A 26,196-nucleotide genomic window follows, 5' to 3' on the forward strand; every position below is an offset into this window, starting at 1 on the left:
CTTGACTACACGTTTGACAAATGAATCCTACCTTGCAGAATTTTTCTAAGTAATAGAATAACAAAACAGTAGGTGGTATGTGAATGCAAGTTTAACTTCTGCTTTTTGTGAGCAGGTAAAGATAAAAGTTGCCCTGAATTTATATCATTTCCTTCTGAGGCTGTCTTCTCAGAGGCTGGTAGAGGAGTTTACCGTTGATCAGTTCTGAACATGTTCTCTCTCCAGCTGGCAAAGTGAGCATTGATTTGGGCCCTGAAAGAGAACTCCCTGGGTATTCTTGGATCACATCATCTACTTTCTTGCATTCCCCCACCTGCAGGCAGCTTCAAAGGGTGCTCACCCCCTTGACTTTATGACTGCTTCCCCCCACCCTGTAAAAAAAAAAAAGGACCCTTGGACGGTTAAGTCCAGTCTAAGGCGACTCTGGGGTTGCAGCGCTCATCTTGCTTTCAGGCCAAGGGAGCTGGCGTTTGTCCACAGACAGTTTTCCGGGTCATGTGGCTAGCATGATGAAACCGCTTCTGGTGCAACGGGACACCGTGTTGGAAACCAGAGCGCATGGAAATAGCATTTACCTTCCCGCTGCAGTGGTACCTATTTATCTCCTTGCACTGGTGTGCTTTCGAGCTGGGAGGTTGGCAGGAACTGGGACAGAGCACCGGGAGCTCACTCCGTCGTGGGGATTCGAACCGCTGAACTTCTGATCGGCAAGCCCAAGAGGCTCAGTGGTTTAGACCACAGCGCCACCTGCATCCCCCTGTGTACTCCCACAGCCTCATAATGAAAGCTATGGAAAAACCTCAGATTTTGAAACCCGCATGTTCCTTTGCTGGTTTGACTTATTCGACATTTTCCATTTTTGGGGGATGGTGAAACAGATACATGGAAAGCAACCCTTCTTAAGTGACATCTGCATGCCTCTTAAGACGTGGTTCTTGAAGTATGTACGTGCAAAAATATGATGTCGGAAATGACCTCCAGCCTCTCCGTTTTTTGTTGCTATAATTGAAACGGACTTTGCTGTCACTCTTGAATCATAAAGAACCAAGGCGGGGAGGCCTTCATCACAACTGGTTTTCTGTACTCCCTACATAAGGACATCTTTGTTACAAAATGGGTGTTCTAATTTTTTTCTGTGACTTTTAGGGGACCTTTGGCCCCGTTGTCTTTTGATGCCTTTTTCATCGCAGTGACACGGCATGCTCTTTTCTTGGCAACCGCAGGTCCCTAAGACTCTGGAGCTGCCTTCCAAAATCAAAAGTTAGACCTCCCACCTTCTCTCATAGCCCAACACAAGCAGCCTGTGTATGAGTAAGTTGCAGAGATTGTTACGCTTACAGCATGGGTAGGCAAACTAAGGCCCGGGGGCACGGATCCGGCCTAGTCACCTTCTAAATCTGGCCCGTGGACGGTCCAGGAATCAGCGTGTTTTTACATGAGTAGAATGTCCTTTTATTTAAAATGCATCTCTGGGTGATTTGTGGGGCCTGCCTGGTGTTTTTACTTAAGTAGAATGTGTGCTTTTATTTAAAATGCACCTCTGGGTTATTTGTGGGGCATAGGAATTCGTTCATTCCCCCCCCCCCCCAATATAGACCAGCCCCCCACAAGGTCTGAGGGACAGTGGACTGGCCCCCTGCTGAAAAAGTGTGCTGACCCCTGGCTTATAGGGTGCCTTCTATGACCAGTGTTTTGTTTGGTAGTTCGCCATGCGTTGTTGGTGTACAGGGATATTTTTTTTAAAAAAAGTTATATAAGTTGTGTGTCTTTGTTTCTCAGATTGATCCTTTTACATGGTTTTATATGCTTTGTGGTATTTTATGCATTGTGATTTGGTGTTATTTTTATTGATTGTAGATTGGTAATTCTTTTTCGTGGTGGATAAGCGTGAACTGTTTAATTATTATTTGTTGATGTTTAATCTTACTGTTTACTATTAGATTCCGATGTATTGTTGAATGTAGCTTTGTTATAAGTTGTCTGTTTTAGTTATTGTGACTTTTATATTGGATCAGGTTGTTACTATTAATGCTTGATTTTTTGTGTGTTTTTTTGTGTTCGAAGCTGCCCAGAGTGGCTGGGGCTACCCAGCCAGATGCACGGGGTATAATACACACACACACACACACACACAGAGAGAGAGAGAGAGAGAGAGAGAGAAAGAGAGAGACAGAGTGGTACCTCGGTTTTCGAACATAATCCGTTTCGGAAGACCATTTGAGTTCTGAAACGTCCGAAAACTCAATAGCCGACATCTAGGCCTCGGGATCTTGCACTCAGTGGAAGCCACATGGCATGTTCGACTTCTGAGGCGTGTTTGAAAACCAAAGCATTTATGGCATTCGAAAACTGAAATATTCGTCAACGGAGACATTCAAAAACCGAGGTACCACCGTGTGTGTGTGTGTAATGAAAATAAAACTCTGCACTTACATATTGGGGAAAACACGGGTGTAAAATTGCTAGATGGGCTTTGTTAGTGGGAGGAAGAAAATGAAGACTGGATCTAGTTTTGCTCTAACTTCAGGATAGATGACAGCACAACTACTGTGTAGTGTTTTTGTGTGATGGGGGAAGGTATAAAGCCTTGCAGAACCTGTTAGTCAGCACATACTGGAGGCCAAAAAAACCAAATGAGTTTTCCAAAGACTTTTTAGTGCAAAAGCTACTCATAAAACACCGCTGCTCTGGCGTTTTAACACCCACACGCAATCTCCAGGAGCGAAGGTTTCGTCTTATCTTCCATCTCCATGATTCATCATGTAGAACGATACTTGGTATAACCCTTCAAGAGCAAACTTGCTAAAGAGAGAATTGGTCTGTTGCAAAAAAAAATCTGTTTTCATTTCTCGTAGTTATGACACGGGCAAAACCCAGGTGGGTGGCAGTAAATATTTGTGTGGAAACCTACCTTACGGGCATGGGGTATAACATGCAGATCCCTGAGGTTGTCTGCAGGGGCCTGGCCTCTTGAGAATCTTCCATCAACTTGCCAAATGATGGGTCTGTGGGAATGATGTGATTCAGCTGCCTAGAATTAGCTAATTGAAAATAACAAATGGTGTGGTGGACTCTCAAATCCCATGATGGAAGTCTGCCACATCTGAAGGGCAGCATATTGGCTACCCTCTGCTCTGACCACCACATTGTGCTGGCTATTCTTGATCATCTGAAGACATGCACTTTCACCTTCCTAGAACCCTGCTAAGTTTGCTGTTAAGCTGATAAGTGAAATCTGTCCTTAGAAAAGCCATAAAACCAGTTGGAGTTCACAATTTACCAGAATATTTTCCTGCAGTCCTAGGCAGCTGCTTTGTTTATGGTTTTGTTGATCTATGGCAGGGATGTCCAACAAGTTGATCGCTATCCACTGGTAGATCCCTGGGAGGTTTTGGTAGATCGCGGTCAATCGCTGGGTCCCTTTCCTTAGCGTTGGTAAAACAGAATCTGGCCCTGCCCTCCATTGTTGCACGATCTGCAGAACAGAAGACGGGAGTTTACTCTGTTTATTTCCCCAGGGATCTGTTGCTGAGTGGCTGTTCCCCTTTCTCTCTTGAGCTTAGGCTTGAATTCTCAAAAATCGGGGCTTTCCTCCTCCCTAAGAAAAGCTCAACAACTTTGTCCTGAACCCCCCCAAAACAGGGCTTTCCTTCCTTAAAAAAGTTCAGCAACTTTGAGCTGAACCCCCCAAAAGGGGGTAGGTCACTGCCAGTTTTTAATTCTGTGAGTAGATCGCATTCTCTTGGGAGTTGGCCACCCCTGATCTTTGGGATATAAGACGTCCGAGGGTCTGTCTTGTCCAGTTGTTTGAACCGGTTTCCATTAGCATTTCCCTCTGTGCTGCAATCTGAAATGTGTTGGGCTTCGTTTATGGTCCTCAGTGTGCCCACTTTCCCCCTCTTTTTGTGTGTGTATTCTGGTTGCTAAGTAGAACAATCACCACTACCATGTTCTTGATTTATCTTACTATTGTCCCTTTCCCCAAATCTAGACTTCTCCCCAGTCCTAAAATGCATACAGGTTAATGGGTAATGTTTGTTTGAGTGAAACGTGGATTAAATGTGGGATAGCAGTTCCTCTAGACATTTTTATAGCACACAGAATGGACCAAGATTCATTGTGCTGGTTTCATCTTCCACTGGCCATTTTCAAAAACAATTCTATTTACATTTTACAGGGATGCCCGTGGACAGCCAAGGCAATTAAGACAGGTTAAATTAAGTGGAAATCACTGGTGCATTTGAAAGGTTTAGTGGATTCTAGAGTTTATTGTTCCTTTCTGTTGTGTTCAGGATTGGGTGACTAAAATCTCACATTCCTGGTTGCCTGTAGGTATTTTTGAGACCAGAACTATGAAATATCCTTTTAACACTGTCCACAGTTCATAAGTGAAAGGTTAGTTTCTGTGAATCAGAAGTTTCCTTCTTCCAACCCTGATTATTTCCACGTACAGTTCTGTAAGGGTTTCATTAGGTTGTCATAGCGAATTTCTGACTGATAGTAATACAGGCCGAAATAAACAAAAGCAGCCTTGTAAATAAGTCCATTATTTTTTTTACTAGCCTGCTCACGCATGATCTTTGTTCATCATTTGTGGTAGATATATTTTCCGGGTTTTTTTGCTCTATAAGACCCACTTTTTCCCTCCTAAAAAGTAAGGGGAAATGTGTGTGCGTCTTATGGAGCAAATGCAGGCTGCGCCGCTATCCCAGAAGCCGGAACAGAAGGGGGATTGCTGCTTTCACTGCGCAGCGATCCCTCTTGCTGTTCTGGCTTCTGAGATTCAGAATATTTTTTTTCTTGTTTTCCTACTCCAAAAACTAGGTGCGTCTTGTGGTCTGGTGCGTCTTATAGAGCGAAAAATACAGTAATGTTTGAAAAGGGAGGGAGAAAGGCTGTTTTCTCATTTGGAACAGCTTTGTCGCTTGGTTGTCTGGAAATGACTTGCTTACTACAAGTGACCAGGTCAGTGACTGTACCAGCTTAAGAGAAATTGCATCAACTTTTGCAAGTGGGTTTTCAAGCTGCACATGGCTCTTCAAGCAGAAATCAACTCTTGCTCATTCTCAGCTGTAAAAAATGCAAATCCTCTGTGGATAAGAGATCCCCTCCAACCCCACAGTTTAAGGCAGCGAGTGACAAATTTATTGCCCCCCTCCTGCCGAGTTTTCCACTCCAGGTGCTTCGTCCAGCAAGGGATTACATATGATTGTCATGACCAAATATCTTCATTCCACCCATTGTCCTTTCCAATCAAGAAAGTTAATTAATTTTACTTCCCCGACATATCTTTTGAAAGCGCTGTATAGGTTTTCTTTTAAGTCACAGGCCAAGAGGTTAGGGATGGAGTGCTTGTGTTCAATTAATAGGGCAACACTGCTGTTCTTTAAGCCTCTCTCCTCTGCTGTTTTTGTGTGTGTGTGTGTGTGTGTGTGTGTGTGTGTGTGTGTGTGTTCTTAGAAAGGAAGGATGGGCAGTTTCTGTGAACTAGTCCATTGCTTGGCAGACAATAGTTCATACAACTGTTTGATATAAAAAGTTTGGTGGCAACTTTTCATTGATAGATCAATCAGCTAAATATTCAATGACTTAAAGTGTCAATTTTAATTGGTGAGGGCAAATTTTAATGGGCGGATTTCAGGCTGTAAAAAATCAGGGGCGAAGTTTATTTGCTTTTGGAATATCAGAAATGAGGAAGAAAACCTCACACTGAGTTTTAGTTAAGCTGAACCCTGCTGCATACTTCCTTTTCATATCTTTAAAATGCATCTATATGGAGAATTTTGGTATTCTGCAATTTTATTTGCGGCCCATTGATTATTAATGGAAAAATTATTTAATCCTTTGGGATTGTGTTTGAACTTTTAAAATTGTTGTGGGTCCTGGTGCATTCTCCTGTGAGGCAGCTTTTACTTACCGTATTTATACGGTGTCAAAAATGAGTGGAGGAATTCCTAAGCAACTGCTTGTTGGGTTGTCTTAGTTTCCCTTTTCCTCGCCGTCCGTCTTGGAGGAGCATCTGCAGGCTTTCAGGTCCAATCCTTGACATCTCCTGGCAATGTTCTGGACTAGCAAGACAAGCCGGAGAATTCTATCAGTTATATTTTATCTGCCTAGTCAGAATGAATTGCAGGAACCAAAATGCTTTTTTTGTGCAGCCTGAGCAGGAGCAGTGAAACAAAGTTGGTTAGCTGTTGTTACTTGTCTTCACTTACACCACTGTCCTGCTCACAGTTGTGAAGAATATGCGGCACTCATCTCGCTTTATTGGCCGAGGGAGCCGGCGTACAGCTTTGATGTGCTTTCAAACTGCTAGGTTGGCAGGAGCAGGGACTGAGCAACGGGAGCTCACCCCGTTGCAGGGATTCGACCCGCCGACCTTCTGATCGGCAAGTCTTCCTAGGTCCTGTGGTTTAACCCACAGAGCCACCCGCATCCCTTGGAGAACAAGGCAGGATGCCATAAATAAGATCTTCTGCTTATCTGCGCCTGGCACCTGGCTAATTTCGAGTCCTTTTCGGTGGGTAACCCAGACTGAAATTCCCAGGTGTCAGAAAAGGTTGCTTATCTATGCAGCAGCTGTGGCCCGTGTTTTGTTAGTCCCAAAATGGAAAGTGCGCGAGGCCCCAACTAAGCTTAAGTTGACAGAATATACACACCTTGCAGAGTTTTTTTAAAAAATCATTTTTATTCGATTTTACAGCTATAAATTTATAACCAAACGACATCCATATAAAGACATTTCTCTGAATTCCGAGACTTCCCTCCATGGGCCCTATCATCAACGTTTTCAACTGCATATTATTTCATAATCTATATTTTATATCTGTCCATATTGTCCATAGCATTTGTTACATTACAAGTGAGATTAAAATCCTGCTAATGTTTTCATCTGCTTACAGTGGTCTCCTGAATAAATCAGACTTTCCCCCCATTCTTTCTTGAAGTTTTTGTCATATCGGTACCTGAGCTTTCTGGTCATTTTTTCCATTCCGGCGTAGTCCAACAGCTTGGTTTGCCATTCCTCCACAACTTGCAGATTAAACATATAGAATAAGAGCTGAAAAAGAACACACGTTTAAAGAAGGTTGGAAAACGTTTATTGAATATGTGGAATACAATTGTATGCAGCTGAAAACGCTGGCTGCATTAAGATCAATTCAACGGAGTAAATAATTTTTGATGGATGTAAAAGTTGAAAACTGATTTGAATGGTTATAGTAAAATATGCAGGGATGTAGGATATTTAAAAGGAACCATGGAAAGAGAAGAAGGGAAGTCATTGGATACTTTAAAGTTTGTAAAATGTTTATTTGAAATTGTAGAACAAAATTTAATAAAACATATTATAAAAAAGACAGGTCTGAAGCAGACTCCCTGCATGATTTAGAATGGTGCAAAATTGTGCAGGGAGATTTTCATGAGTAGAAAAGTCTCCTTGCTCCAGATCTCTGTCTACAGATGACGTACAACAAAGGCTGATGTTTGGCAGCGCAGCTCTGCTTGTCTACACACAAGGAAACTGAATGCCCTTCTACCGAATTTCAAGTTGCAATAACCTGCAGAGCAAAATCTACCTAGACACACTGCCATTTGTAGCAGTCAACAGTCAAAAGTTCATGTAGGGTTTTTATGATGATGATGATTAACTGCAAAGACTTGTGTGTCAGTGTACCACACAGACTGATAAAACCTTTAATCTGACCCTGAACCAGAAAGCAATTATCCAAGCTTAACTAAATAAAAAAAGGTTTAAGGCATTAATATCTGACAAAATCTGCATTTAGCCCAGACATGATGGAAAATACGGCAGGGGGCCCCCTCACGCTCTCCAAGCTTCGCACACCTCTCCGCAAGCAGCGGGAGCCCAGCGCTGGGCTCCCGCTGCTTGCGGAGAGTTGCCTGCATGCTGAAGCCTGCGCGCGCTGAGCTCAGCGCGCCCAGGCTTCGCGGACCTCTCCGCAAGCAGCGGGAGTGCTCCCACGGCTTGCAGAGAGCTGCCTGTTTGGGGGCTGGGGTCGGGGGAAGCTCGAGCTTCCCCCGCCCCAGCCCCGCGCCTGGGGGAAAAATAATTTTTCCCCTTTTATTTCCCCCCCAAAAAACTGGGTGCACCCTATGGTCCGGTGCGCCCTATGGTGCGAAAAATATGGTATTTGCAGTTTCAAGCTTGTTATTTTTTGAAGGAGAACTACCTGAAAATTGACAGATGGTATTTAACTCCAAGTAGGCTTGCTAAGGGGATGTGGGTGGCGCTGTGGGTTAAACCACAGAGCCTAGGATTTGCCGATCAGAAGGTTGGCAGTTCGAATCCCCGCGACGGGGTGAGCTCCCGTTGCTTGGTCCCTGCTCCTGCCAACCTAGCAGTTCGAAAGCACATCAAAGTGCAAGTAGATAAATAGGTACCGCTCTGGTGGGAAGGTAAACAGTGTTTCCGTGCGCTGCTCTGGTTCCCCAGATGCGGCTTAGTCATGCTGGCCACATGACCCGGAAGCTGTCCGCCAGCTCCCTTTGCCAATAAAGCGAGATGAGTTCCGCAACCCCAGAGTCAGTCACAACTGGACCTAATGGTCAGGGGTCCCTTTACCTTTACCTTTACCTTTAGGCTTGCTAAGATGTATAAGACTGAATCAGATAAGTGTTGGAGATGCAATGAGGTGGAGGGAACGTTCTTTCATATGTGGTGATGAGTTTTCTAAAGGCATCAAATCCCCGTCAGTAGTGCTAGGAAATCTGCAGAGACCATGCAAAATACGCTAAAACATTGCTTTTTAACCAGGCCTTTGGTTGACCTGATTGACATCTTAGACATATACCCTTTTGTGGGGGTTGTGTGTGTGTTACTGGGTTGTTATTTTTATTCTGATTATATTATGTTGTGATCTTTTCTGTGAACCGCCCTGAAACCTCCGGGTATAGGATGGTATATATACTCCACAAATAATGATGATGATAGAATCCTAGAGTTGGAAGGGACCACAATGGTCATCTAGTCCAACCCCCCTGCAATGCATGGGTCTTTTGCCCCACGGCTGCTCCTGCATGCAGGTTTCTTCCGTGTTTTCATTTCTCTTTTACCACAATCTTCTGCAATCTCCAAACCGGGAAGTTATGGATAGCAGCTTGCCTTTAAACTATGGCTTGCAGACCAAATTCAAACCATGGTTTGCAAACCAGGCTTTTGGTGGAACGGTACTAACTGTGGTTTGCCAATGGAGATCCCACGGGAAACCGTGGCTGGTGAGAAGCAGGAAGGCAAAGAAGGAACCCACCATTTCCTGACAAATGTCCAACTTGGTTGAGTTTGTGTCATCTGTAATTGCTTTGCAAGTAAAAGAAATCAGACAATTTGGCGATCGTTTTCATCGTTTTCATCAAGGGACGCAGGTGGCGCTGTGGGTTAAAGCCTCAGCGCCTAGGACTTGCCGATCGAAAGGTCGGCGGTTCGAATCCCTGCGGCGGGGTGCGCTCCCGCTGCTCGGTCCCAGCGCCTGCCAACCTAGCAGTTCGAAAGCACCTCCGGGTGCAAGTAGATAAATAGGGACCGCTTACCAGCGGGAAGGTAAACGGCGTTTCCGTGTGCGGCTCTGGCTTGCCAGATGCAGCTTTGTCACGCTGGCCACGTGACCCGGAAGTGTCTCCGGACAGCGCTGGCCCCTGGCCTCTTGAGTGAGATGGGCGCACAACCCCAGAGTCTGTCAAGACTGGCCCGTACGGGCAGGGGTACCTTTACCTTTACCTTTACCTTCATCATTTAATTTTTCTCTTTCAACAGACCGGTCTGAATATTTTTGTGTCGCTGACCTTGGGGTGTTTTGTATGGGGTTTTTTAATGTATTCCGGGTGAAGGAGGAGTGTTGTGTTTATTCTCATGTGAGATTTGGCTTTGAGCAGGATTGTGTGTTTTGTTTCTTGATGTGAAATGCACAAATGCTGAAAAGGGCTTAGCGATAACAATGTGGAGTTAGAGGCTAAGGCAACAGCTGTAACTGACAGGCAGACCTGCAGACTGAGCCAAGAGAATAATGACAAGCTTCCAGTACTGGCCTTCTCTGTTTAGTGAGACCAGCCAAAGAAGGAATCAAGTAAAAGAGCCCAGGGTGAAACGAGCAGCTAAAGGAAAATGTTCCTTACCAGTATCCTTCCAGAGAAGGCAATGGGTCTAATTTTAAATAACTTTTTTATTTTTTAAAAGGTGAGCATTTTGTAGACTTTCAATCTGAGTGGTGGTGTTTTTCTTCTGAAAATGTTGAGATTTGATTTTTGGGAAAAGTAGCGGGTTTATTTTTACCTTGCGGGATGATGCAAGAATGGATAATAAAGAGAACCAAGTGCAAAGAAGTGGAGCCCAGAGGGATAGCTCAGTCGGTAGAGCATGAGACTCTTAATCTCAGGGTTGTGGGTTCGAGTCTCACATTGGGTGAAAGATTCCTGGACTGGATGACAAAGCGTGTTCTCCTTCATGGAGAGCATGTGTTGCGGTGGGGGCCACCAGGACACTCCAAAGTTGTGGGGCGGGCTAATTGACCGTTGGCCACTGATGTGATTGGGCTTCCCTTGTTGTTGGGAAGAAGTTAATGTTGCCATTTGTTGATTGACAGCCAGAAATGCTAAAACTCCTTGCACGAGGGTAGGGCTTCCTCTCTTCGCCTGTGCATCGGATTGCTCTTCCCCCCCTCCCTAGAATTAGGGTTGTTCGCTTTGACCTTGCTATGCCTGTCACGGGGTTGTCTACCTTGGGGCAGGGGCCTCGTAGGAATTTTGTCCATCTGGCTGATTGGCTGGGCCAGTTGGTTTTTGCCTACTGCGTAGCAAATCATCGCAACTTGTAAGGTTGCGGTTAGGCATTGGTTTATGGTTTGGTTGGTTGAGGGGCACGGATTGGCTGTGCCTGCCCCTCTAATGCTGCTGCTGCAAGGGATTCCGTTAAAGGAATCGGGGGCTAACTATTGCTTGTCCACCCTGTCAAGGGGGCTCGGGCCACTGCAAGAGCTCCTGGCTGCATTTGGGGTGGGCTGAGGGCAGGTTCCCTGCTCCGTTGCTACCCCCAAGTGTATTCCCCTTTTCTGACTTTTGCAGGCATGCACGGAATGTCAGTCTGTCCCTCATGGTGGGGACAGCTAGTCGCAACCAATGCCTAAGCAACCACTCACATGTTTGTATTTTAATAAAGTTGTGGCCAAAATTATGCCAAAAGCTTAAACTAAAATTTTGGTGTGATGTGTGAGTTATTTGGGGTGGCCCTGGGGACCTCAACACGCAACCAAGTGCAAAGAAGAAGTGGAGCCCAGAGGGATAGCTCAGTCGGTAGAGCATGAAACTCTTAATCTCAGGGTTGTGAGTTTGAGTCTCACGTTGGGTGAAAGATTCCTGGACTGGACGACAACCCACATGGTCCCTCTTCCAACTCTACAAATCTGTGATTCCGTTCCTGAGGAAAATTAAAATGCTCAGAAGAGAATACATGTCAAAAATGGGTCACTGAAAAATCGGCATTAACTTTGTACGCTTTTGTTTTGCACATTTCGGTATGCAATTGAAATCAATGCGGGGCAGAGGCAGACGACAAAATTCGAGATTAAGGCTCAGAAGCACCTGCCAAACATCTCAAAGGGAAAACTGCTGCTTCTGCTTATAACTTTGCACTGTCTGTTGTCTTTATTTGGTCTACTCAGGAAGCTGACATTTTAAACACCAGAAGGATTTTCTAATATTGGCAAATGGTTACCAGTCCTGCACATGGGGGGGGGGGGATAATGTATATTTTACTTGCTTGCCAGTGGGTGAAGAGTTTATCTGTCCTTTTGTTTGAAAGGCTTGCGTTGCAAAAATATTTGTTGCCTATTTTTGCAAGGATAGAAGCTGTCTAAAAGTCTGCCAGTATTTTGTTATGATAATTTTTTTCGGAGCACGTATTTGTTTAAAATATGCTTCATTTTGTTCTGAAGTTGGCAAGCAACCTTCCCCCCCCCCCCCCCCCGAAACATAAAGTGAAGGATGTCCGGTATTACATTCCTCAAGGAGTGTAAACATCCTTGCATCTCTCTCCCAAAGGACAAAGAAAAACAATTGTCTTCATGAACATCTTAAGGAGTATTGCAGATATTTTTTAAAACGAGCTGGCTATTAACGTTGACCAAAATAATAATAATAATCCATGTGGATAATATTTACATAACAAGTTATTAAAAATCAGTAGATTTTGCTGGAAATGGATTGGATGAAACCTTTATTGGACCAACTATGTTGACAGAATAGGACTATCCTACTGATCCCTGAGGGACGCGGGTGGCGCTCATCTCGCTTTATTGGCTGAGGGAGCCGGCGTACAGCTTCCGGGTCATGTGGCCAGCAGGACTAAACCGTTTCTGGCGAACCAGAGCAGTGCACGGAAACGCCGTTTACTTTCCCGCTGGAACGGTACCTATTTATCTACTTGCACTTTGACGTGCTTTCGAGCTGCTAGGTTGGCAGGAGCAGGGACCGAGCAACGGGAGCTCACCCCGTCACGGGGATTCAAATCACCGACCTTCTGATTGGCAAGTCCTAGGCTCTGTGGTTTAATCCACCGTGTGTCATAGTAAGATAAAAAATCAAGATACAAAAAATAAAAGCGAGAACAGCAACAACCCTAAACAACATCGCAGCCCAGGAGTCTGCTCAACAGCCTCAGCTTTTGCAGCTGGAGTCAGTCAAGGCCCTTCCCTTCCTTGGTGGGAAAAGGTCTGCAAGGCAAGGAGCAGATCTTCCGGGACTCACAGCCAAGATGGCCTATGGCCTTTTTAGCAGCCTCAGCTTTTGCAGCTGGAGTCAGTGAGGATCTCGTCCTCCCAGACCAGGTGGGAAAAGGACTGCAAGGCAGGGAGCAGGTCTTCTGGGATTCATAGATGATGCTGAGTTCCAAGCAATGAGATCCACCTTTGTCTGTTGCTATACAATTCTTGATGATGTGATGAGCACGTCATTTGAGAGAATTTTAATGTACTTCCTGAATTAATGAAGAAGAACTGGGAAAGGCTATAGCAAGGGGCTGCTACTATAACTAAGAATTTTAAAGTGGATCAGTCAACGGATGGCGACGTGGATATTTCCCAGGAGAGAGATGAGATTCCGAAAAACCTGTCAAACCCTGCTCTGTTTATACGCTTCCTAGTGCCTGGTATGTAAAGACCACCCAGTTTTCCAAGACCAGAGGCCCAATGTAACTGTGGCGGGGGACAGAGAGCCCACAACTCCTCAATTTACTTTGCTAGTGTTTATTATCTTAACTTCATTTTGGTATTTGCATCCTGTATGAATATTGCCCTGTCCTTCTTGTCCATGCTTGCTGTATAAAATTGCATTGGCTCATCTGTAAGTGTGGAAATGTGTGGTTGAGTTTCTGTGCAATTCTTGTTGACTGTGCCCTACGGTCAGGAAACGCATCAATTTCCTGTAAAGATAACAGCCTTATCATCAGTATATAAATGAATTGCACTTGCGGGCAGCATAGCTTGATTTTGGCTTGGGTGATTTAAATCTGGATAGTATGCAAACATCTCATCTTAATAGCAATGTTTTTCAAATGACTTGTTGCTAGTAGTCCTACTTTGAGTTTGTGCATATGGTTGGATAATCCTCAGTACCAAGCAGTTGTGATGATGCCGTATGAACCAGCCGTCGTCTTCTTCTGGGCGGGGTGTAAATAAATAAAGCATTATTATTATTATTATTATTATTATTATTATCATCATCATCATCATCATCATCTCCAGTTCATGGTATTACCTCTGATGTGTCCAGACATGGTAATAATAATAATAATAATAATAATAATAATAATTCACAGTCATAACATAAATGAGTTTCAGGTTGAGCGCTTTCGGGTTGAGGTCCGCGGTGACCCGGAAGTAATGGAGTGCATTGCTTCCGGGTTTCGCCGTTCGCGCATGCGCTGGTGGTCAAAATGATGTCACGCACATGCATGGAAGCGGCAACATGCACAGACACGCTGTCACGTCTTACGTTCTGTTCGGGATGCGAACAGGGCTCCGGAACAGATCCTGTTCGCATCCCGAGGTACCACTGTATACCGCACCCAACAGAATATTAAAAACATAATAAAACCTTCAAAGGTAGCCCCACATATCTGCCTCGTACACAACATGCACAACTCTGGTCCAGCTCTTTCTCTTTCTCTCTTACACACATTTACTTTTTAACTTCCATTAAGTGTTCAGTAATATTTTGGAATGTCTGGGGAACAGCCAGAGTTGCAGATCGTGGGGTGGGGGTTGGGAGGTGGAATACAAGTGAAAGAAGGGAAAATCTTTTAAAAAAACTTTAAAATGAAATGACCCATGTGTTTATTCGTTTAGCTGTTGAAATGAAGAGCAATGAAAAGTACATCAGAGATCTGCACTTATTAAAAGTGTATTAAATTTCAGACGTTAATAATAGCACGCTGTCTCTGGGGGTGGTGTGTTGCCATTTTACTGGATTGAGTTCAAGGCTAATCAACAGCTGTTTAAGCCTCTGGAGGGAGAAAGCTGGTAACTTTTGATCTCAGGGGGAAGGACTGTAAAAATGTCAATTGATTCTTAAGGATCTTTCTGACTACACAGCACTGAAGTTCTGATTAGGGCTGCAGTCTCTGAGATTAACAAAAGCTTGAATTGATTAGGGGACTCTCTTAATCACTGGCAGTAAACTGGTGGTTCTTTAAATTAAGGGCACATTTCTTTATGTTCTGGTGATATCTTATTTCGGATCCATTACTGTGACAGGGAATCACAAAGAAAGCAAGGAATCTTGTTTAATGAGAAGCGGCTTAGCACGCCAAATTGCAAGCAATGCAGTACAAATAGACAAATTATGCGTATATGGAAGGCTGTTCGCACAGGTGAGTCTCCTTGTCTTGGTCAGGGAGTGATTTTTGCAAAAGCTGAGCATCGTACACCAATATAATATACCCGTGCAAAGTCACTTTACCTATTCCCCTCCCCCCTCCCCCTGCAACCCGTCCTGGATTTCTGTGCAGCGAGCTGGCTGTACAGTGGTACCTCGGGTTAAGTACTTAATTCATTCTGGAGGTCCGTTCTTAACCTGAAACTGTTCTTAACCTGAAGCACCACTTTAGCTAACGGGGCCTCCTGCTGCTGCCGCGCTGCCGGAGCACGATTTCTGTTCTCATCCTGAATCAAAGTTCTTAACCTGAAGCACTATTTCTGGGTTAACGGAGTCTGTAACCTGAAGTGTATGTAACCTGAAGTGTATGCAACCCGAGGTACCACTGTACTTTAAAAACCTTGATTATTCCAGTGAATTAAAGCATATATATATATATATATATGCACGTAAAAGTGCAATTAGATAAATAGGTACCGCTCTGGTGGGAAGGTAAACGGCGTTTCCGTGTGCTGCTCTGGTTCACCAGAAGCGGCTTAGTCATGCTGGCCACATGACCCGGAAGCTGTACACCAGCTCCCTCGGCCACTAAAGCGAGATGAACGCCACAACCTCAAAGTCGGCCACGACTGGACCTAGTGGTCAGGGGTCCCTTTACCTTTATCCTGGCAGGAAGAGTGCTTAACTCCCCCCCCCCAATGCCCTGTTCCTTATCTGTATCTTTCCCTATCAAAATTCCGTACACATGCCTCCTGGTGCCGTTTGTGTTGCCATATGATGCAGTGCAAATGGTTTAAAAATAAGACGTTTAAAACAGACTTAATAATACAGCGTCAGCACTCTAAGAGGAATTCAGTGAAAGCTGTTCTACGTTAATCCAACCCAGCTGCCATATGTCTGTGAAAATATTTGCATTATCAGGGGCAGGGAAATATTTCAGATTCTTAAAGACTAGCATCAGATTAATCAGTATTAGAAATTTACAAGCAACAGCATCAGATCAAGGCAACTAGGTGCCCAGATTATTCTAGGCAATTTAACCTATTAAATGTTTCTGTTCTTGGCATAGAATGTTCAGTTCTGATTAATCATACTTCAAATTCTTAGTTTTGCAACTGTAAAGGGTTCCCATTGACACTTTCTAAAATCACTTCAATATTTGAGAAATATGTAGAGTTTTAAGTCGGAGATCACAATAACAGCAAGTTATATTTTTGGTTAATTTTAAACCCTGGGCACCGGAAATAAAATGTTGTCTTGAATGTAGCACAGGGCTATATCGCGTTCATATATTTTACAGATTCACGATTGCTATTTTGTTGTTTGATTGGCAGTGTGGTTAATTGTGTGCAAGGAGATTCTAACAAAGTTGGTTGCGTTTTCATTTAAAACAGAAAATGTTTGGAAAACAGCAATCTGCTCTTTTCCTCACCAGTCTGTTGCAGGAATACAAACATCAGGCTGGCCCAAAGAACCTAGAACCAATGTTGCTTGCAAAGTTCATTTAACTCTTGTTGTTGGTGATTTATGCACTTTTGCAATAAAGGCATCCTTTATATCTTGCTGTCTCTTTGTACTTCTGCAATTTGATGAAGGCCTCCTATGAAGTGATAAGCATTTTCAGCCTTAAATAGTCCAGATATAATGTTGCCAACCCACTTGAAATCATGGTTTGACCATGAACTTGGTTTTGTGGCAGCCCTCACGCAGCTGACAAGCGCATCTTTATCTTCCAGGAACACAAACAAATTGTGAAATACTGAAAACAGTAATTGTGGATTGCTTAAGAATAAAGCAAGGGATGGTATGTGTGTTTTCGTTAGCTATCAACAAGAAAAATGCTAACATCCATTCTGCGTCAGCCCTGTGGTTTGCTAGCGTTTTGGTTCTTGGCGAAATTCTCATTTGGCCCAAAGGAATTGTCATGCAGATTATCATGTTATAGGAGTTATTCTTTTTGAACACTTCTCTCAGATCATTTAGGCACTATTTAGTTTCATGAGTAGCACATACTCCCTGGAACTCCCTGCTTATTGATATTCTTCCTCCTCTTTGGCAATCACTCGTAGCTGAGTAAGATTGTCTTCCATTACACGGTTTTAACAGTGAGTCCGTAAGTGACTGTGGAGGCCAATTCTGGATCCACACGTCCTTCTACAGTGGGGACATAGGTTTCCGGGCAGGAGTGGATCACGGTGTGGATTTGCCAAGCATGCCTTCCTCTTAGCACATTTCTCCCTTGCGTCCTGAGTTCGAGCATCTTCAGAACCCATGACACCTTTGGTAAAGGCTGTTCTCCAACTGGAGCACTCGCAGGCCAGTGTTTCCCAGTTGTCGGTGTTCATACTACATTTTTTTTTTTTTTAGATTTGCCTTGAAAGAATCTTTAAACCTCTTTTGCTGACCACCAGCATTACACTTTCCATTTTTAAGTTCGGAATAGAGTAGTTGCTTTGGAAGACGATCATCAGGCATCCAAACAACATGACCAGCCCAGCGAAGCTGATGTTGAAGAATCATTGCTTCAACACTGGTGATCTTTGCTTCTTCCAGTACACTGGCATTAGTTTGCCTGTCTTCCCAAGTGATGTGTACAATTTTTTGGAGACACTGTTGATGGAATCTTTCGAGGAGTTAGAGATGGCGTTTATAAGTGGTCCATGTTTCACAAGCATACAGTAAGGTTGGTAGCACAATAGCTTTGTAAACAAGCTTTTTGGTTTCCCTGTGAATATCCCGGTCCTCAAACACTCTGCACTTCAGTCGGGAGAAAGCTGCTCCCTGCTTTTTGATATTAGGCAGGTGCCTTCACTGCATAGTTTTCAGCACCTGCTAAAACCATTTTTGTTTAGGCAAGCCTATCCAGGTACTTATTTTAGCATGCACTTTTATTTTATGATGTATTTCTTCATTTTTCACTACCACAGAGCAGCTTTCAGTTGCGAAGAGAGATTGTTTGGGCAGCGTTTCGCCCTCCCTCCTTTCTACTCTTCGCTCTTTCCGATTAGAGTGGAAAATCTTTTTTCTCTCTCAGTGAGGGTATTGCCATGTGCTGAAAGTCTGTCTTCATTGTATAGCTGAGCCATTTTGCCCCAGAGCCCTTAATCCCTGCTCTTGTATTCTTTCTTATCCTGGCATCTTTGTCTTAAGAGTTCTGTTCTGGACACTATTCTTTAAGAGCCCATTTGTATGTGTACAACTGAGGAAGATGCTTAAAGCATGGGTAGGCAAACTAAGGCCTGGGGGCCGGATCCAGCCCAATCACCTTCTAAATCCGGTCCGCGGACGGTCCGGGAATCAGCGTGTTTTTACATGAGTAGAATGTGTCCTTTTACAGTGGTACCTTGCGTTACAAACACTTCAGGTTACAGACTCCGCTATCCCAGCAGTAGTGCCTTGGGTTAAGAACTTTGCTTCAGGATGAAAACAGAAATCGTGCTCCGGAGGCGCAGCAGCAGCGGGGGGCCCCATTAGCTAAAGTGGTACCTCAGGTTAAGAACGGTGTCAGGTTAAGAATAGACCTCTGGGATGAATTAAGTTCGTAACCAGAGGTACCACTGTATTTAAGTTGCATCTCTGGCTTATTTAAACAACAAAAAATAAAAACAATTAAAAAACACAGCAACTCTTCCCATAACTTATCTTTCTTTAGCTTATTTCCTTGACCTCCTCACACCTCCCTTTTTTGTATTCTAGTTCGGTTAGCTATTTCAGCAAATCCTTCCCATCTTTTCCATTTTTTGTCCTGTAATTTATCTTAATATTAATGTAACTTTACTTTCCCTCCTTTCACCAATTAACAGTCTGTTTCTTCCTAAACCTTTGTAACATTTCTGCTAAAATCACATAAATTCATTCCAACATCATTCTAACATTCATTAATTTTACAATGTTTCTGTAAATAGTCTTTAAATTTCTTCCAATCTTCCTCCACCAACTCTTCTATCTGGTCTCGGATTCTGCCAGTCATTTCCGCCAGTTCCATGTAGTCCATCACCTTCATCTGCCATTCTTCCTGGGTGGGTAGATCTTGTGTCTGAGAAGCAGATTAAGGCAATGTAATAGAAATCTATGAGATTTCATTGATGCTAGCAGGGGGTAGAGGAAGGGAGACAGCTTCATGTGCAGGAAGGGGCTGTTTTCTTTACTAAACTTATGCTTATGAAATGTCAAAGATCCCAAGGTGCTAATAAAGCACCACCACTGAGGGCTGGGCGATACCCAGTTATAAACATCACAATATAGTGCTACCTCGGGTTACATACGCTTTAGGTTACAAACTCTGCTAACCCACCTCGGGTTAAGAACTTTGCTTCAGGATGAGAACAGCACCTGAGAAATAGCACCTCGGGTTAAGAACTTTGCTTCAGGATGAGAACAGAAATCGTGCTCCGGCGGCACGGAGGCAGCAGGAGGCCCCATTAGCAAAAGTGGTGCTTCAGGTTAAGAACAGTTTCAGGTTAAGAATGGACCTCCGGAACGAATTAAGTACTTAACCTCAGCTACCACTGTATAGCCAGCTTGCTGCACAGAAATCCTGGACGGGTTTGTTTTTAAGCCCCCTCACTTATTTAGAAACACATACTCAGTGCTGTCATAGGAACAAATCTGTGATTAAAAAGTAGGGCTGTCGGCAGATTGAAAATGTGTAAATTAAGTTATCACCTGCTTTTAAATATATTTCCATTTTATCAAAAGCTCAGTATAGGTGGCTTTTGGATATACTGCACAAAGTGCAAGAACTTTCAATTCATTTTTTTAAAAAATATATCTTTATTGTTTTAAAATAGATACATTTATGCCAGGAAAGCAAACCAACCAACAAACATACAATCAAACAATCAAACAAACAAACAAACAAACAAACAAACAAACAAACAAACAAACTGTAAATTGACAGACAATAGCAATATATGAAACAACACAATTTTTATAACTAACATCATTTGTACTCCCAATGATGTGAACGATTGTAAAACTTATAAAACAAGAAATTAGAAATGACTTCCAGTTAGTCTCACTGTATTTTATCTGTTGATTATCTTATATCGCACAGTTACATATTTCTTATATAGTTTCTCTTAACTTCCCTACAAACTTATATTTATACAAAGCAAGGCTCAGTCTAATTCTGCCCAGAAGTTTCCTATTATGCTGTAATTTTTAAAGTATTCTTTAAAAGAATCTCCAAACCTTATAGACTATTTGTTTTGTTCGGCCTCTTATCCTTCCTGTCGTCTTTGCTAGCTGCAGGTATTCTACCATTAGGATTTGCCAATCCGCCGTGTAAGTTATTGCTGTATTTTTTTCCAATTTCTTGCTACTAAGATTATGGCCGCTGTTATCCCATAAGAACTTTCAATTCAGTAAACTTCTAATTTAAAAGGAGAGGCCATCTTTAACCTATTTCCGGCAGCGGCGTTCAAAATTCGCCAGACGCATTTTGCACCTGGCTATTAGCCTCTTGGGACCGAGTAAAGATGCCTGGGTCCCAGGATGACTCCTGACATCGCTATCGTCTGGAGGTGCATGCCTGAGGATGCTGTCCCTCACAAAACAAAGTTGTTAGGGAGGGTGCACATCGCTAATAGTTGTGCCTATTTTAAAGGGATTCTCTCTCCAGTGTTGGTTAGTGGGTTTTTTTAAGGAAATTGATCAATACCCTGGGAGAGAGGTAATGCCGATTGCCACGACCTCTTTGTTGTTGTTGTTTAGTCGTTTAGTAGTGTCCGACTCTTCGTGACCCCATGGACCAGAGCATGCCAGGCACTTCTGTCTTCCACTGCCTCCCACAGTTTGGTCAAACTCATGCTAGTAGCTTCAAGAATCTTGTTGGGATTCCGTAAAAGGAGAAATGTCTTTTGGGTGAAGAGTGAAAGGACGGCAATTCAGACCGAGCCCAGTGATCACAAAAGGGTGGGAAATGGTGTTTGTGTGCTCTCCCATACACACCTCGCTGCAAGAGCCAGCTGAAGCCCAGGTGCCCAGCTCCACTTCCGGCAACTTGTATGATTATTGTTCTTTTATTATTATTTTTTAAAGAGCCAGTTGGCAAAGAGAAGGGAAGCAGCTGTGTCTCCCAGGCAGCAGCTGTCTGCCGATAACCAAATCAGCCAGGCTTTGACGGGCAGCTGTAAGTGTCCATCAGCTTTTATCTCTCCAGCTACTGCTGTTGTCCTTATTGCTCTGTCAGCAGCCAAGGCTGCTTGAACCGGTAGGGAGAGACTTGAGTGGACGGAAACAATAAGCCAGTCTCCGGGCAAGTGTGTGCCTGCACAAGTGGCCGGCTCTTTCAGGCGAAGGGAAATGTCTTGGCAACATGGGTGCTTGTCGATGGTTGTTTGGTCCACGTATCTCAGTGTGGTAGCTGAGTTCTTCCCATTTGTAATGGTCGTGATAAATATGCATGGGGACCCGTGGAAAAACTGCAGGAAGAAAAGGGAGATCTCCCTCGTTCTGTCTTCCCTTCAGTGTTAGAAATTCATACACATAAGCTAGGCACCAAATGGCTCCTTAAACCAAGATTTCAGTGGCCAAAATGGAAGGACTAGTTGCCATTTTTGAGCAACTTTTGGCTCTAAAGTCTTATTTTTCAAAGGATGGACTGACTGATCGATTCTCAGTTAAACATCTGGCTAGTTCAAATGACACTGCCCTTATCTTTTGTGTGTGTGTGTGTGTGTGTGTGTGTGTGTGTGTGTGGATTAAATTTCCTGCTTTACAATTTTGAATACTCATTTAAACATCCTTAAAATATCGATGACTTCCCTTCTCTTTTCATAGATCATTTTGCATACCATAAATCCCTACATACAGTGATACCTCGGGTTACATACGCTTCAGGTTACATACACTTCAGGTTACAGACTCCGCTAACCCAAAAATAGTGCTTCAGGTTAAGAACTTTGCTTCAGGATGAGAACAGAAATTGTGCTCCGGCGGCACGGCAGCAGCAGGAGGCCCCATTAGCTAAAGTGGTGCTTCAGGTTAAAAACAGTTTCAGGTTAAGAACGGACCTCTGGAACGAATTAAGTACTTAACCTGAGGTACCACTGTATTAACGGGCCTCCAGAACGAGTTAAGTACTTAACTTGAGGTACCACTGTATTTTACATAAACTGAACCATTCAGAATTCCATTATTACATCAATCAAAACTTATTTACACTGTTGGATTTTTCTTAATGCTGCCAACGTTTTCAAGTGTACACAATTCCCCCCCCCCCATATATTCAATAAACATTTCCTGTTGTTGTTTTGTTGTTGTTTAGTCGTTTAGTCGTGTCCGACTCTTCGTGACCCCATGGACCAGAGAACGCCAGGCACCTCTGTCCTCCACTGCCTCCCGCAGTTTGGTCAAACTCATGCTGGTAACCTCGAAAACACTATCCAACCATCTCGTCCTCTGCCGTCCCCTTCTCCTTGTGCCCTCCATCTTTCCCAACATCAGGGTCTTCTCCAGGGAGTCTTCTCTTCTCATGAGGTGGCCAAAGTACTGGAGCCTCAGCTTCACAATCTGTCCTTCCAGTGAGCACTCAGGGTTGATTTCCTTCAGTATGGAGAGGTTTGATCTTCTTGCAGTCCATGGGACTCTCAAGAGTCTCCTCCAGCACCATAATTCAAAAGCATCAATTCTTCGGCGATCGGCCTTCTTTATGGTCCAGCTCTCACTTCCATACATCACTACTGGGAAAACCATAGCTTTAACTATACGAACCTTTGTTGGCAAGGTGATGTCTCTACTTCTCAAGATGCTGTCTAGGCCTGTCATTGCCCTTCTCCCAAGAAGCAGGCGTCTTTTAATTTCGTGGCTGCTGTTTCCTAATCTTCTCTAAACCTATGTTCTTCCTGTTCTCTTATTCTGTATGTTAGGTCTGCAAGCTACACATATTCCATCAGCTTAAGTTGTCATTATTTTTCTAGTTGAGACCTCGCTCGTTTTCCATTTTTGGGCTAACAAGACATGGGCCGCACTAGTGGCATACACATACACAAATAACCTTCTCTGCCCTTTTCTTGTGTCTTGTCTTGGGATCCATAAAATCAATTATAAACCTGGCAGGCTCTGAGGATTTCAGAAGCCTACTGGTTTTGAGAAATTGCATAGAACAGTAGTTTTCAGCCAGTGTGCCGTGGCACCTTGGGGTGTCTTGAATGATGGTCAGGGCTGCCGCAGTCAACACTGGTCTCTGTCCCTCTTTCCTTCCCCCATTCCTCTGATGCCCTCTTGCATCTCTGCCTCCCAAAGGCTTGCATTGCTGTTTGTTGCAGCAGCCCTGACTACAAACTCTGCAGGCGAATGTATCCTCTAGGGCTGGCCAGTGGGTGCTGGTTGCCAGGAGTCGAGGCGGCTCAGAGACTGGGGTCGCTGCCTGGAGGCCAGTCTCTGTTGGGCGACTAAAGCTGGGTGAATCTTCTTCCCAGGCCCCTGTGGGGCAGTGAATGGAGGCATCTCTCTTTGGGGCAGGGGCTGCTGCAGCTGCCGGAAGGATTCCCAAGGAGAAGGGGAAAGAGACTGAGGTACCACTCCACAAGGGAGAGTGTTTAAAAAAGAGGCTTCCAGCTCTGCAGGCAAGGGGTGACGTAACTGGGCTCCTGAGCCCCATGGGGTGCTGCAGAAAGAAGGTAGCTGGTCAAGGGAACCGTGGACCCAAAAGGGTTAAAAACCTTTGGCACAGAATCATAGAGTTGGAAGGGTCCACGAGGGTCATCCAGCCCAACCCCCTGCAATGCAAGAATCTTTTGGCCCACTGGGGACTCAAACCCATGACTCTGATATGAAGACTGTCTTGCCAGAGTGGTGCATGCTCTAGTTATCTCCCGCTTGGACTACTGCAATACGCTCTATGTGGGGCTACCTTTGAAGGTGACTCGGAAACTGCAATTAATCCAGAATGCGGCAGCTATACTGATGACTGGAAGTGGCCGCCGAGACCATATAGCACTGGTCCTGAAAGATCTCCATTGGCTCCCAGTACGTTTCCGAGCACAATTTAAAGTGTTGGTGCTGACTTTTAAAGCCCTAAATGGCCTCGGTCCTGTACAGTGGTACCTCGGGTTACATACGCTTCAGGTTACAGACTCCACTAACCCAGAAATAGTACCTCGGGTTAAGAACTTTGCTTCAGGATGAGAACAGAAATCTTGCTCCGGCGGCGCGGCGGCAGCAGGAGGCCCCATTAGCTAAAGTGGTGCTTCGGGTTAAGAACAATTTCAGGTTAAGAACGGACCTCCAGAACGAATTAAGTACTTAACCCGAGGTAGCACTGTATACCTGAAGGAGCGTCTCCACCCCCATTGTTCAGCCCGGACACTGAGGTCCAGCTGCGAGGGCCTTCTCGGTAGTGGCACCTGCCCTGAGGAACACCCTCCCATCAGTTGTCAAGGCAGTAAGCAACTATTTTACTTTTAAAAGACAACTGAAGGTGGCCCTGTTTGAGGAAGTTTTTAATGTCTGACGCTGTATTGTTTTTAATATTTGGTTGGAAGCCGCCCAGAGTGGCTGGGGAGAGCCAGCCAGATGGGCGGGGTATAAATAATAAATTATTATTATTATTATTATTATTATTATTATTATTATTATTATTATTATTATTATTATTGTCTCGTGCTCTGCTGACTGAGCTATCCCAGCTGCATTCAAGAGATTATACATCAGCTCCTTAAAGAAACGTGGAAGGTACTCGTGGCTGTTTGAAGTTAGCGAACTGCAAACTTTCCAGCAGGCTTGTTGATTCTGCTCTCGGAGCAGAGAGACAATAACAAAGTATATAACCCAACATTGTCCCCATTGTATGCAGGCCACAACAGGCACAAAGTGTGCACTAAGCCGAAGGGCACTCATATCTTTAAATGTATACTAAAAGAGAAATGACGTCCGCCTTTCAATTACTGTTTCTATTACTGTTAAGATAAGAAACGTTTAAAAGAACTGGTTATAAATTGCTGCTTGAGTTTCTGACGTGTCGCTACCAGTTGGATGAAGAAAAAGGGAGAAAGGAAGGCAATTTTAATGGTGCAATCCCTGAGCACGTTTTCAAGATTTCTGCTGCAAACACGAGAATTGAAAACTTGTTCTCATCCTTAAAAGCTTTTTCACATATATATCAGTTTTCGGATTCTGCAAAGTTCAGTGCATGCACCGTCATGTAGCGTACTAAAAACATTCTGCCTATGGCCAGCCCTGTACTTGTGCAGTATATATTTATATAATTTCAATCCAAGTCCTTTGAGTAAGAAGAGATGTTCTGAAACTACCTCCCTTGGCGTACAAATGAAAGCTTGTCTTGCTGCTCTCCCACTCCACCTGCTCAAACTTTTTCCTTTACATTTTCTTAGGTGGGGCGCGGTGAGGAGGACGCTGGAATGTTTGTTCTCAAGCCATGAAAAAATTAAAGCTTTCTTTCTTAATGCACCTCAGCGAAGCAGGAGACTTGTTTTTGTGAAGGCTTGCCAGATTTTAAGAGTTTGGAGAGAGCCCATGCGTTGTGCCATAAATTTGAACGTCACTTCAATTTTGCATATGTGACGCGGTGAATTGGATTCAGCTGTTCTTACGGCTGCCGATACCGTTTTTTCAGATCCTTTTTGGATTGTAACTTGAGTGAAAACAGCCATCTGTTCACTGGGGGGTGATCTCCATCTTTCTCGCGAGTCGCACGACTGGATCTGACTCTGCCTGCGTGGGCTGCTTGCGGGAAATAGAAGAAGAAAACTTACGGTGTTTGCTTTACATTTGGGTATACAAATGGCTAATTCCTGTGTTTTTGTGTTTCTTGTTCTAGGGAGCACGGGTTTGGTTGCGAGAAAATGGCCAGCATTATCCAAGTACTGTAATTTCCTGTGCGGAGGGAATTGTTGTGTTCAGGACGGATTATGGCCAGGTAAATATATCTATTCTAAAGACTTTTTATTTATTTTTAAAATATATATATATCAAGGAAAACTCAGGGTGCTAGCAACTCCCCCCCTCTAAATGCTGGAGTGTTCTAATACATAGTTTATTCCACACTTTTCAACCAATCTTCTGTCTCTAGACTTGGTGCATTTTTCCTCCCCCTCCCCATTTATTTTACCACCACCTGTAATGATTTAGCTCCCCATCATGACAAAGGTGTGTTTTGCTGTAAAGGTATTCAGCCAGGAGGTCAATTTGGGGCAAAAATCCCCATACTTGTGTGCTGTGGAGAATAATAAACCCCGCTAGGGCACTGCGAGAAAGGAAGACTTCTGTGAGCCCTGGAGACTTGCAGAGGAGCCTACCTGCTATGTCTCTGCATGAGTTACTGCTCTGCTTTTTGCTTCCGTCCTCTCA

At 44.0% G+C, this 26,196-nt stretch overlaps 1 protein-coding gene across 3 annotated transcripts in view; it reads left to right on the forward strand.

Moving 5' to 3' along the window:
• The window catches only part of MYO10 (myosin X), a 190,018-nt gene that overhangs the window by 22,897 nt on the left and 140,925 nt on the right, over window positions 1-26,196 (forward strand). For all 3 annotated transcript variants that reach the window (XM_083747119.1, XM_083747120.1, XM_083747118.1), the window contains exon 2: window positions 25,667-25,765. In XM_083747119.1, the coding sequence (XP_083603245.1) occupies window positions 25,667-25,765 (99 nt within the window). The remainder of the gene's footprint in view (window positions 1-25,666; window positions 25,766-26,196) is intronic.

This window comes from Podarcis gaigeae (genome assembly GCF_964106915.1).
Source record: "Podarcis gaigeae genome assembly, chromosome: 7".
In the NCBI taxonomy this organism is placed as follows: Eukaryota; Metazoa; Chordata; class Lepidosauria; order Squamata; family Lacertidae; genus Podarcis; species Podarcis gaigeae.